Below are 13,847 nucleotides of genomic sequence, written 5' to 3' on the forward strand. Positions count from 1 at the left end.
TTTAAGCTGCTCCTGAAGCTCCCTGATCGAGGATCTCATTTTTTCCATTTCTGAAAATGAATCCTTAGATTCAACACAGGAGAAGGGGCTGAGGTTATGGGAGAAACATCATCTAGTTTGTTAATCTCTGATTCAGGCTCAAAAGAACAAGATCTACTCGAGCTTCTAGCTGAGACGCTTTCCTAGCTCTATCCTTCTCTCTTTTCTTAATATAAGAAGCTAAATCCTTCCATCCTTGCTCCGAAAGCCCTTCATTCAGCACAAGTTCTATCAACCGACAATTCAGAAACCTCTACATTTACTACAAAGCGTATGAGGATCTACCTCTGCTTTAAACACCTAGTTCTGGATTCTTCCCTTGCACAAACCCTAAACTTAGTGTTACTTTAACTTCTCCATCTTAATAGAAAAAACCCCATCCAAGTCCTAATCAGTCCAAAATAAGCGTATGCCAATCCCGAGAATAAACAGAGTACTTCACCAAATGAGGTGTCCAACCATTCTCGGCAAAAGAGCAGAATTCCAATCAGGAGAGACCAAACAACAGTTGTTGCCGGGGCCTCAGCGACAGAGAAAATCTGGCTCAGAAAAGGGGCGGGAATGGTTTGGGATTTCGCCACCCAGCGGCGGGATGGTAGATCACCTGACCTACCGGTAGCGTGTGCCGCGAGTTTTTGAATTCTGTCGGGACGACGGAGTCTATAGCTAAGTATATATCTGCCGGGTAAGTCGCATGTATAAAAACTACAGTTCTGTAGAACTCCACTGTAAATAAAACCAATTTGTAGTCAACAACAAATCAGGAACTTGAATAGTCCATGATGACAAACTAACTACCTTGGCTCAAGGAGTTGAAGGTTAATATTAGTGTAATTATCAAGAGTCAATGTTCGAATGTGAATGATGAAACAAAGATTTCTTCCTACTCAAAAATCTCAAATTCTCTGGCTAAAAACAACAGAAAAACGGTCAATTCCAGCAATGACGGCATATGTGTCTGATAGAAGAAATTCATTTGATTGTGAAAAAGACCCTGTCAACTTATGTTATAAAGAAGCTGGAATGATGATCAGAGGGCCTCCTAGGAGCGTGCATACAGGAAGGAGTTCTGGAATGATGGAGACTAATGTCACAGACAAGTGAGCAACAAGGGGACAATGGCCTAGACTGAAAACACGTTTGCAGCCGTGCAGAATCTCTGAAGTCCATCATAGGATTGTGGAACCCAGAAGGAAGCAGCTGGATATGACCCCCTCATCAGCGAGACAGCCAAGAGCTGGAGTGGGAGAACCACAGCCGTAGTCAGACAAAGATAGAGAAGAACATATGGAAGACCATGGAGGATTAGACAGACCTGCAACACTTCTTCTTCGCATGGGTGAACCACTCTAAAAAAATTATGTTGACTCTGTCAACCACTGCTTTTATAAGAGCATCATAAGATGGAGCACCAGAAGTAGTCACCATTGAGAAAAGGGGCTCCAAAGATATGCCCAGGTGACCAGTGCATCAAAACTGCTGAGATCAGGTCTGGTGCAACTGAAATCAGGACTGGCACTGCTGACAATGGGAATGGTGCTGTTGATACAATACTGAACATAGGAAGGAGACAACGGACATAGATCTGAACCACTTTCTGATATGTCCCTGTTCCCGATTCTACAAACTAATAAGCTTCTTTTACTCATGGTCAATTTTCTGCATGATTTCATTAAACTACGGTTCACGGTGGTTATTCAAATCATAATCCTTCCCTCAGCAGTACATTCATCTCATGAGTGTCAATAAAAATGGAATACTACAGCCTATTACAGAAACCCTTACCTTACAGATTCTTACCGATCAAATACTGTATTCAAAATAAAATCTTAAAAATTCCAAAAAGAAACCAACAGAAAAGCGAGTGCATTTAACAATCAGTCTACCTCCTATTGAAACCAGCAACAGAAGTAGACTGACTGGCTACAAGTGTTTGTATCTATCAGTCCTCTGGTGCAAAGTGGGGGATATAGATGGATAGAAGATGGATATCAATGATAAACCAAGTTCTCCTTTTGCTTTTGCTATCTGTCAAACTCCCACAGGCATGGAAGTAAAAGCTATAGTACTACTTAAAAAATACTACTATTTTAAAATGAGAATGAAAAGAACAATAGCAATAAGGTGTGATGAAGAAAAGTAAGTAGCCAATATACATTCTTTTATGTGCTAAATAAATATACTACATAACTATAACGCAAACATAAATACTCAATAAATTACAAGCAACAATAAAGCATAATGAAAAATAAATTAAAATACATACAAGCATTGGGTGTCTTTACATATGTACACAAAAAATGCAGTGCTTGCTACCAATATGGAAAAAGTACCATATTAGGTGCAGTATAAAGTTCTTCAAATAATAAAACTTTAATCAATTTACATCAACTACCATTAAAATAGGTAATGATGGAGAAACATGGCAAGAGACAGAAGGGTACTATGAGACATAAAAGAGCATCAAAAAACAAGGTAGCAACAAACTACACCACAACAAGGTCTGTCATTGTTCCTTAAAAGCCAGACTGTTTACTAAACTACTTTTTCCTTATCCACACGTAACTGACAGACAACACTAAAAAACAAATCAAATTTACCTAGAAGGTTCCTGGAAGCATTGACAGAGGCTTGGACCACTGGTACAACCTTGTCAAATGTGTATAAGACCTGTGGTAGAGAAATAAGTGGCATGCTGTGTTACCTTACTGAATTGAGAGATAAGAATGACAGAAAACTTTTAGTGGACAACCACCAGTTAACATAGAAGTAATGAAGAGCAAATCATTACTGCACTGTATAAATCGATGCAAATGCTACACTGTGGAGTTAGTGTTATAAAAACCAAAAACATGCATATAAAGTACTGGCCTATGTACAAGCCCTGTTTGGGAATACCATAACATGTGAGTATGTACTATTTAACAATACATACACCTTGCAATTACATAGTTACAGAATACTAACAATCAATACATAAACCTTGCAATTAGTTACATAAACCTTGCAATTAGTTACAGAACATTCAGCAGAATACCTAAACTCAAACATATCTACTGGCTACAAGTTACAAAATTATTAAAAAAAAATATTACATTTTTCATATATGAGACAAATATCATTTTAACTCATAAAAAGGACATAATTTTAAGAACATTTAATTTGTTGTTTATGCTAACCTAGCACTAATTCTAGATAAGATCTTGAAGCGCAAAATATATGACTGATTTAGTTAAGGGAGTATAATGGGAATTGATACTGTCCTGCAAAAGAACTAATTATTACTCTAGATTACGTGATAAGTCTAAGATATAATATACAGTACAGGCAAGCCCCAGTTATCGGCTGGGGTTCCATTATCGGCAGGGTGCTGATAAATGAAAACTGCCATTAACTGAAACTCGGCAATTCATGGCGGAGAGATTAGGTTAATGGGGCCGAGATTCGGTTAATGGCACCTCTGTTAGGTAAGCTATGGTGCCATAACTCTATTACATATTAGCATTTTATGGCGCAGATAATCGAAACTCGGCCCGTTATGACGCCATATATCGCTGATTTTATGGCACTAGACAAGCACCATAAGACCGAATCGCCATTAACTGAGACCGGCGATAACCGGGGACTGGCTGTATTTATGTAACAGAAATGCAGGGAATTATTCAACAACATATAGCCTATAGGGGGCACAACTTAAGTTTGCCTGCCACAGAACACTGTTATTTCTTTCTGCCTTTATCTTTCTGTCCTTTCCCTTTGGTCTCTCCCTATATGGCTGTCCAACTTCTTTAACTTTATGTTGTTCTAATTTTCTCCTTTCATTTAAGGACAATCTCTTTAAGCAAAGTCTGAGTATAGAAGTATAACCAACATGCATGTACCGAATTTCATAATCAACCACTGACCAAGTAGTATATCAAAATTTTCTAAAGCTTTCTACACATACTGTAAATATAATTCTATCTGTATTCTTCTTCCCAGCTTTTTTTCCCATTTTTATATGGGTCGCCGTTTCGGATGAGCCGTTTCCATCTATTTCTATCTTGCGCTTCTGCCTCATCAATTCCCTTCTCATGTAAATCTCCTCTCACACAGTCCTTCCATCTCTTTCTTGGTCTCCCTCTCTTTTCTTCTTCCTTGCACCTCCACTCCCATAGTATGTCTCCCAGCGTGGTCCTCATCTCTCCTCAACAAGTGTCCATACCATCTCAGCCTCCCCTCCTGAAAAAAACACTTTCTTTGATACTTCCACCACCTTAGTTGACCCCTTATGTAGTCATTTCTGATCCTATCCACTCTTGTTACCCCAGACATCCACCTAAGCATTCTCATTTCTCATAATTCTATCTGTATTAACAGACAATATTCCGTGATCAACTTAAGAGTTACGGGAAAATTTTAGGAAATAGCTTTCTTGGTACAATAATTATGGTACATTATTAAACAAATATGGCATAAAAATGTATATGATAAGTCAGCATCAATTAAATGCTACATACAAGTAGTACATGTTATGGCATAATCTAAAACAATAACTACATATCAGTACAATAAAGAAAATAACTCAAGGAGAAGGGAAATAAATATTTTACCTAACACAGTAGCCTTGACCATCAATTTCTATGTCCCAAAACTAAACATTAAATTTTAGATGAACCTAGGCCCCTATTAGTAAGTTTATCCTTACTCTGGATATCTTCTTTTCAGCCATAATACATAAAAGGCTACATGATTTACCAAAATGTATGCTAAGCAACTAACAGAAAATTGTTAAAGAACTGAAAACAGAGTATGTAACAACTTCAAAACCTTTTCTTTCATTCATATATAATCATAATAATAATTTTCATTCCATTAACTCTTTATATTACTGCTGTCTTTTCTATCATGTTCTCTTTTAAAATTGCTCTCTTGAACATGAAATGACCATTCTTTCCTCAAATGCCACACACTTATATTTCTTCACTCATAAACTAGGACTCTCCAAATGAAAGCTTGACAATGTAGTATGTATATGCAAAGATAAACTAATTTCTCAAACCACAAACTACAGCTAATGTTGGTTTTATTTATTTTCTTAAAAATCTTGAAAACTAAATAAGTTTTTATCCTTTGATATCTATTCCTATTCTTATTTTCTTTCCTCTGTGGCCTTGACACTAAGGTCAAGTTACTATAAATACATTAGTATTAATCTTCCCTTTGTTCTGCTTATCATCTTGGGAACCCAAATTAATTATACTTATATATATTGTATATGAATAGAATAAAAACAGCGAATGTCATCAGGACTAAGCTCTGGGCCTCTAATCTGCTGATGAGAAAAAAAAATTCTTGTTTTGTAAATGATAGGATTACCAGGACTACCTGCAGGAATTATCAATGAATTGTATGAAATGATGATATTAAATTCATACTAAGAAGAATGATAGTAGTATTTTCACTAACTTCTGACTAATCAGCAAATCTATCATGAGTGGTCTTTCTATCTAAAAGCAAGCTAACTGACAATTATAAAATTCAGCAGAGATCTTATCTCTATTATTACTATATATGAATAATATTCATGATGTTGGAATATATCTTCACCATGTTTAGACCTTATATATCTGCAATTTTACAACTACAACCCAAAATACTGTTTATTTTTATTATTATTTTTTGGGGGCCTCCCACAGTTTATCCAAACTGACAATTTAGTGTCCAGTTCCAGGCTGCATCCAGTTTCCTCAGGAGACCATTATTTCCCTTAATATTTGCACTATTTCTAGTAGCATAATCTTCTGCAAGATTCCTGGGGCTACTTCAGCTTTCCGTTTACCAAGGTTTCATCTTCAGGGATTTTGGTACTGTGACTAGTGCTTCAGCGATTATGGGCACTACCTCTACTGGCATATCCCATATCCTCCTTAATTCAATCTGCAGGTCTTGGTACTTCTCTACTCCTTTTCTCTTTTTCTCCTCCACTATGAAGTCCCACGTTACAGTGACATACATGAGCGATAGCCTTTTATGGTTTTTTCCATCAAGTCAGGTCAGGTCAACCCACTTGAATCACCTTGTCTATCCTGATATTGTAGTACCAGTGTTTGCAGATCCTGATGAAGGATTTTTATACTGGTTCTGTGCTATAGCTGGGTATCTTCTTTAGAGTTCCTTCTTTTACATTGCATCTCCTACACTTGGACAGGGTTTTGGTTCCAGAGTTCCTTCTTTTACACTGCATCTCCTACACTTGGATGGGGTGTTGGTTCCATTGATGCATTGCTCTTTGTATATACAGTACTGCATTAACAAGCTAAATTAACCAACCCTTCACATCCTTATGCACAACTAGGGCTTAACAATGGTCTTGACACCATACAAATTAAAATATCAAAAGATAATGAAAACTCTTGAGCAGGAGAACACACGATGACACATAATTGAAAACCTTAAATTCTACCAAGTGTATGGTTACTAACCTGGGTGGAATGCAAATCTGGAGTTGCAATAGCAATCTGAGTAGCAAAGGCCAATGAACTTGTACCTTCTTCTGGGCCTCCCTCACCACTGCCTCCTTCAACTGGTCCACGAACAAGGACTTCCTCCTCCCAGCGACAAAGAAGAGACCCATCTTCACTCTCACCAATCCATTCAAAGTTTGAATCTAGAGGAGAAATTTTTTAATTCAGTGTTGAACGCTTTGACACGAACGGTAACAATGAAAATGTGACTAGCTACACCATACCACATAAAACTCAAAACACAAAAAGTTGTCAATTTAATATCACAGCTAAAAAATCTATTGCAATTTGCTCTAAAGTCTTACCCTATATTTTTAACCATACTGTTTCATGATATAATTTGTTATTCACTGAGAGTCTTTATAAACTAAACAGAGCAAAATATAGACTGTAAAAATAAACAAGCTGTACTTTCCAATGCTTATAACCATCATTAAAAATGAGTTACAGTATTCAGTTCTATTGAAACTTACCTGTCTACATACTGTACTTTTAAAATCTAGCTTCATTTAGGAAATATCTGATCACCTAAAAGATATTTAAACAGCTATAATATTACTCCAGTCAGACCTCTTAAATCCAGAACTCTGTGGTCCTGTAACTCCTGTGATTCAGAATTTTTTTAATCAGCCGCCATTAGTTCTTGAGCAGCAATGAGGGCAGCAGTAGACTTTGTTAGTTTTGGGATTTTTTGGGATTTCGGAACTGAAGCTTGCTCCATAAATGCAAAGGAACATTTTATTTTCAGTTAAAAACGACAAATTTTTTATCAATTTGTATTTTTGATAGCTAACAAACCTGAGGTTTTAACAATAGGATCATCTTCTAGTTCCAGCTAGAAACCAGTTAAAAACAATCAAAGATTGTAATACAAGGAATTTGTGGCATCTAGCAATAATGCAAATATGAGGTAAGGAATGGTCACCAACCATGATTGCATCCTGTGACTCAATTAGTCCTTCTTCCATCCCAGGATATGAGAGGGGCGGCTAGAGGTGAGCAATCAACGTTAAGACCTCAGGTTTGTTAGCTATGAAAAATACAAATTGATTAAAAATTTGTCATTTGTTCATATGCGGAACAAACCTTCGGTCTTAACAATAGGATAGACTCATACTTGGAGGGAGGTACAAGTACCCTGAACTGATTGGGGGTTCAGCCCACCTGACCAACTTTTCTAGAAGTTAAAGTTCTAAAGGAGGAGGTCAGAGCCACTGAGAGAATAAATATGCGAGTATCTAAAATCCCAGACCTCTGGGATTAAACACAGTCATATATGTCCAGATTCACTGCATCCATGGAAGACCAAGAGAACTCTATCTGTTCATGCAACAAACCATGTAGGCCACAAGGGGTTTGTCCGTATTCCTCCATCCCCTTGCTAGAGAGAGGAGTAAATGCTACCAAGAAGCAGATTTATCTATTGTATGGAATACAAACCAAAAAAACAACGCAGTATGGCAGCCAAACCCACCTGTAACAGACCAGTTCCAATGTATATGATGTGTCTATTCTTCAAACCCCCTGTAGGAAGAAGAAAAGAAAAAAAAGAGAAAGGAGACCAGCCAATTTACTCATTCTCTCTTCCAAAGAATCATCTTAGGTAAAACACAAAATATCCCACCAGGGGCACTAGATGAGCTACACAAATTGTTGGGCAGCCACCACCAGGCCCAATGAAAAAGTGTCCAAGGACCTGTGGGCAATGTCCTTCAGGTAAAAGGAAGTGAAAGTGGTTTGCTGAAGCCAGGAACCAGTATTCAAAATCCTATGTATAGATAAGTTTACCTTAAAAGCCAGAGAGGAACCCAATTTTCTGATGTCACGCCCTCGTGCAAGCACAGTATCCATGACAGAACTTGAAGGTGAGGAGCATGCCTGTTTAATCACCTCACAAAGCGCAAATAAAATAGTATTCTTGGATACTTCTTTCTTGGTTCGGCCGATGCTAACAAAAAGTCTAGAAAACCTAGGCTCAGGTGAAGTCTTTTTTACATAGCAACACAGAACTCTGATAGGAAAAAGCAAAAAATCCTATGGATCATTGCTTACGAACTCACTCAGGGAGGGATTCGAAAAAAAGACAAATCGGTCATCATGTACTGAGGGATTTTAAGCCTTAGCCACAAATCCTGGGTCAAATTCGAAGACCACAGACCCCCCAACCCCTGGGTGTTTAACATCATAACTCAGGCCATGAAGCTCTCCAACTCTCTTTGAGGGAGCCAAGGCAAACAAGAAAACTGTCTATAGTCAAATCCCTGTTTGACAATAGATGCAGTGGCTAGAATGGAGCTTGAGTGAGACTACTCAAGACCAGAGTAAGATCCTACGTCAGAGGCTTGAGCTCTCTCGGTGTGCATGATTGCTTGAAACTCCTGAACAACATCGAGATCTCCCAGGTAGAAGAGATGTCCACGCTTTTCAGTTGTAGGACCAACCCCATGGCAGCCCTGTAGCTTTTGACAGCAGAGACGGATAGACCTTTCTCGCTTCTGAGAAAGGTCAGGAAATCTGCTATGTATTTGCTGAACAGAAGTTCCGATGGAAAAAAACCCTGTCGATCACACCAGTCACAGTAGATGGCTCACTTGCCCTGGTAAACCCTCACTCTTTCTCTCTCTCTTTTATTGAGATGAGAGAATTTTTATGGTACATGTATGTTTAATTATATTTTCAAATATTAATAATAATAATGATAAAAAAATGATAAAAATAATATAACTGTACTTACAAAATGCGTATGAAAATATCCTTTCCCTCATCTTGTGTTTTTAACTCTTCAGCACCCTTGGGACAATCTAGAGGTGTACACCTTCTCTCTGTTCTGCCTGATTCATCAGGTCCTCAACAGAATATGTAATGAGTTCCAGGAATCTCAGGATGACCTTAGTGGCTCTTCTGTGGCCCCAGTCATGAATAGATAGGAACTCTACCGACTGGTGGAACCTCTCCACCTAAGTTTGGCGACGAAGGTTGTGCCAAGGGAGGATTTTTCTCAGAACAGCTAACAGAAGAGACAGAAGGTCTGGGAAACACTCTGCCTGGGGCCACAGAGGAGCCACTAAGGTCATCCTGAGATTCCTGGAACTCATTACATATTCTGTTGAGGACCTGATGAATCAGGCAGAACAAAGGGAAGGTGTACACCTCTAGATTGTCCCAAGGGTGCTGAAGAGTTAAAAACACAAGATGAGGGAAAGGATATTTTCATACACATTTTGTAATTACAGTTACATTATTTTTATCATTTTTATTATTATTATTAATATTTGAAAATATAAATAAACATACATGTACTATAAAAATTCTCTCATCTCAATAAAAGAGAGAGAGAGAAAGAGAGAGAATTATTATTTTTATTAATGTTATATTAGATTTACATTTAAAAGCTTGAAAACCTATATATTACATAAAAAATTAAAACACCTTCGCAGGGTTTCTTGAGGATTCGAAAATGCTGCATCTGTGTTCGAGTGTCTGAAAAATTTGTGCATGATAATTAGTTAGGTTCCAATGAAAAGTTCACACAATGAAAAGTTCACACTATTATGAATTTGCGCAACTCGAGTGGTGTAAGATTGAGGGATTACTGTACTTTTAGTGTTGCTGATGAAGGTGTTGTTTATTGTTGGTCAATTATTATTAACCTCATATCAACCCAACATGGTTGGGAATGCAGGGTTTTGGGTGGGGGAAATCATTGGGAGATAGAGGATGTTGTTGTATTGGAATGGTTCTGTGCATGCGCAAGACTGCCATTTTGTTGTTATGGAATGGTTCCACGCATTAGGGTAACTTAACATACCCTAACCTAACCTAACCTAGTAGGCCATGTTACTTTGGTGGGGGCTCCATCACCAAACATCCTCATGAAGGAAACGGCAGTTGCACGGCCTGATTCCCGCCAATCATCGACCAGGACAGGTTCCTCATACGTAGACCTAACCTTTCTTAAAATACCAGGTCCTGACCTAACCAAGTCTTACCTACCTAACCTAACTTAGACCAACGTGCCTGACCTTGCTGGGGGGTCAAAGCCCACAAAAAGGAGGTAACCTGTCTTGGTCGGTGACAGGCGGGAACCAGGCCACACAACTATTGAGAAGTTTCACCAAGGAAAAAATACTTTTTACCAAAATCTCCCTATCACACTGCCCATGCGCAATAGCATTCCAGGATGGCCAGCATACAACTTCTGAGGTTAATTCAGGTTAGGGTAAATGACCGAACGGCAACACAGGGGCCACCTCTCTTGGAACGTGGACACTTCCCAAAAAAGCGCTTGAATTATGCCATTATTTTGTAAGTTAGGAGAAAACACTTACTTCGAGAGGAGCGTAGAGATCTACCTAAAATGCTATAGAAAAAGTAAATTTCCAAAGTAATAACCCATGCAGAGATGCTATGTAGCGTAGTTCTACTAAAGGTCTTACTCGCCAGCCAAGTAAGTATCTGGCACCCTAGGTTAGGTGAAGGATGGTAAAGGTAGGTTGCATCCCTGAATTTAACTTTTCCCCTCCCCACATGACCTATTTCCCCCTAGAAGCCCCCAATTTTCTATTAAGGATCTGGGGGATATGTTATGACTTACAGTAACTCTGTCAAGCCTGGCGATGATTATAAATAGGGTTAAATACCGAATGGCTGGCCTCTACCATAGCACGACCACCTTCCCAAAAATTGAAAGTTATGGCCTTCATTTGTGACTTGGGAGAAAAAACTGACTTTGAGAGGAACGTAGAGGTCTCGAAATGCTGCTTTGACAGACGCTGGTTCTTGACTAATGTCTATCCTGGGTTGCAGGACTTGTTAAAGTACTTTATCGAGAAGGTGGTTGCGCTACGGTAGAGGCCGGCCATTTGGTATTCTACCCTATAATTGGGGCTAAATACCAGCTAGGCTAGTACCTACCTAGTAGCCTATATGTTTGTATAGCTAGTGTTTTTACGTTGCATAGAACCAGTGGTTATTCAGCAACGGGACCAAAGGCTTTACGTGACTTCCTAACCACGTCGAGAGTAAACTTCTAGCCTATCACCAGAAACACACATCTCTAACACCTCAATGGAATGTAGCTAGTAGTAGGCTAGTACTAGTAGTAGCTAGTTTGAGACAGCGAGTTAGTCTCAGCTTAGGCTATGCTTTTAATTCAGTCAACCTACGTAAAAAATAAATCCATTGAAGGAGGAAACCTAGAAGAACCTCAAAGACTAAGCTAGGTAGTTACCTAGCTACGGCTTTTACCAAAAACTAACCTCAAAGTAAAACACAAAAATCCTACTCTATAAAATGTTAGTATCCGTCTAGTCAGTGATGTAGGAATACACAAGGGATGTGTGGCCATGGTAATTTCATGCTTCCAGCACTCATTTCGATAACCACAGAAGGTCCACAGAATCCTTACATTGGTTTTCTTCGAGAAATAATATGGATTTAGCTGTCACTGCGGCCATATCTCCTTCGTGCGTCGTCTGTTTGTTTACTTCAGCTGACAGATCAAGGAAAACTGTCAAAAAGAAGAACGCTTTGCGTGCTTCGACTCCCAAAGAATTCGTGACTAACGACTAAAACGCGATCAAAATGTGGCGATTTTTAAAAATTTTATTATACCACATCCACACTCATTGTGGCCGTGTTTAGTACCCACGCCATAGGAATGAATTCCACAACACGAACAGAAGATGGTAGGTATCTCAGTAACTGGAAATCTGTCATAAATTTAAGAATGATTTAAATATTAAGCATACCTTACCCAGTCCTTACATGGATGCAGTTTCCATTACCATAATATAACACTTCATCCCCAGAGCTCAGATTTAGGCAAATTATCCTAAATGCTGAGAAAATTCACGTACACATTCAAATAGTGTTAATATTCACAGTATGGATAAACTGGGTAAGGAGATAGAATGAAACTTATCAAATATATCTATTGAGAACATCCATTAAATCCCCAAACAGCAATGTAAATAGACATACGGGATGATGTTAGGCCTGCAAAATTCATTAGAAAAGAAAAAAATATATTGCAAAACTAAACACTGCGTAATTCTTGCTCAAGTCGATCAGCCTTTGCCTCTTCACAAATAGCGTTACTTTTAACTAATTTTAACTTATTGTAGATTGCCTCAGTAATTACAAAAGACTGAGAAATGTCATTATTGTTTTTAAGGTTGTATATTGCTTACATTATTTCTCGAATTGTTAAATTTTTTAAGGCTTCCATGGCTAGTTAGGGTATATCAACCCGTAGCATTTTTCGTCCGAGAAACTGTAGTAGTATTCCAATAATTATCACACAACATACCTACTCTTATTCAGATCGTCAGCAGCAAAATGAATTCTCCACGCTCTGTCTACATCTTGTTTGTTAAATTCTGACAACGGAGAAAGAAATGATTACAGGTTTCCCAAAGACGGTTGTCGGAGTGCTATTGCATTAGCTGGATTTAAACGCTGAATTCATATCATAAAATATGATTTTCAATATCAAATAGTTTTTGAATTTGATGGACCGCTTCAATCAGGAATGGTTTGCATGATTTAAGGAATTCACCCAGTTCTTCAGGAGGACTAACCACCAATTTTATTCCGCTAACAGTTTCTGTTGCCTCAAGCCCATGAAAGATCTCGGAGATTGGCAAGAGATTGTCGTCAAATACTCGAGAGCCATGCAGGACGTCATTCATTTGTTTTAATCTGCTTTTACCACAGAAGGATTTAGTATGTCTGCACAAATATTTCGAACAAGTTTAACTCACCCTTCATCAAATAAAAGATTACCCTAGACCTAACCCAAGCACTGTCCGACAAATTTCAAGCCATCAGATTCTGAATCAGAAATTTGGTTACTGACAATTCAGAAGAGCACAATATGCCACCGTCACAGATCTGTATAACACGTCCAGTCTACCACAGAAAAACTTGCCCAGGAGGAGATAAGATAACATCATTTGCAGTATGATAAAACACCCTCTTGATGAAGCTAAGACATTTTCATTAGATATTTCTAATAAAATGTAGGAAACGGGAATCCTTCCTAATAGTCGGAAAACTAAGCTTATAATTCGTAGCTGAAAGCTAGGAAAGTATAGCCCTAACAAGTTACTGGTGTAAAAAATGATAAATTATCGCCTGATATGGTTTCTGGGAAAAACTTTCTGAGGATCAGTTTGGCATTAGGAAGAACAGAAATAGTACTCTAGACCCCTTCTTCGTATCTCAAATCAGGTATACAGAAAGGATTTTGCAGAGGAAAAGCTAATAATTGGTGTAATTCACACACACAGATAATAAGGC

At 38.2% G+C, this 13,847-nt stretch overlaps 1 protein-coding gene across 1 annotated transcript in view; it reads right to left on the bottom strand.

Annotated features, from left to right (window-relative positions):
- Positions 1–12,083, bottom strand: part of LOC135219961 (protein pigeon-like) — a 198,669-nt gene extending 186,586 nt beyond the window's left edge. The window contains 3 exon segments of the mRNA XM_064257205.1: positions 2,640–2,709; positions 6,504–6,688; positions 11,953–12,083. Of these exon segments, the coding sequence (XP_064113275.1) occupies positions 2,640–2,709; positions 6,504–6,688; positions 11,953–12,001 (304 nt within the window). The 5' untranslated portion in view covers positions 12,002–12,083.
- Between the last annotated feature and the right edge of the window lie 1,764 nt (positions 12,084–13,847).

Source organism: Macrobrachium nipponense, chromosome 1, assembly GCF_015104395.2.
Source record: "Macrobrachium nipponense isolate FS-2020 chromosome 1, ASM1510439v2, whole genome shotgun sequence".
Classification (NCBI taxonomy): domain Eukaryota; kingdom Metazoa; phylum Arthropoda; class Malacostraca; order Decapoda; family Palaemonidae; genus Macrobrachium; species Macrobrachium nipponense.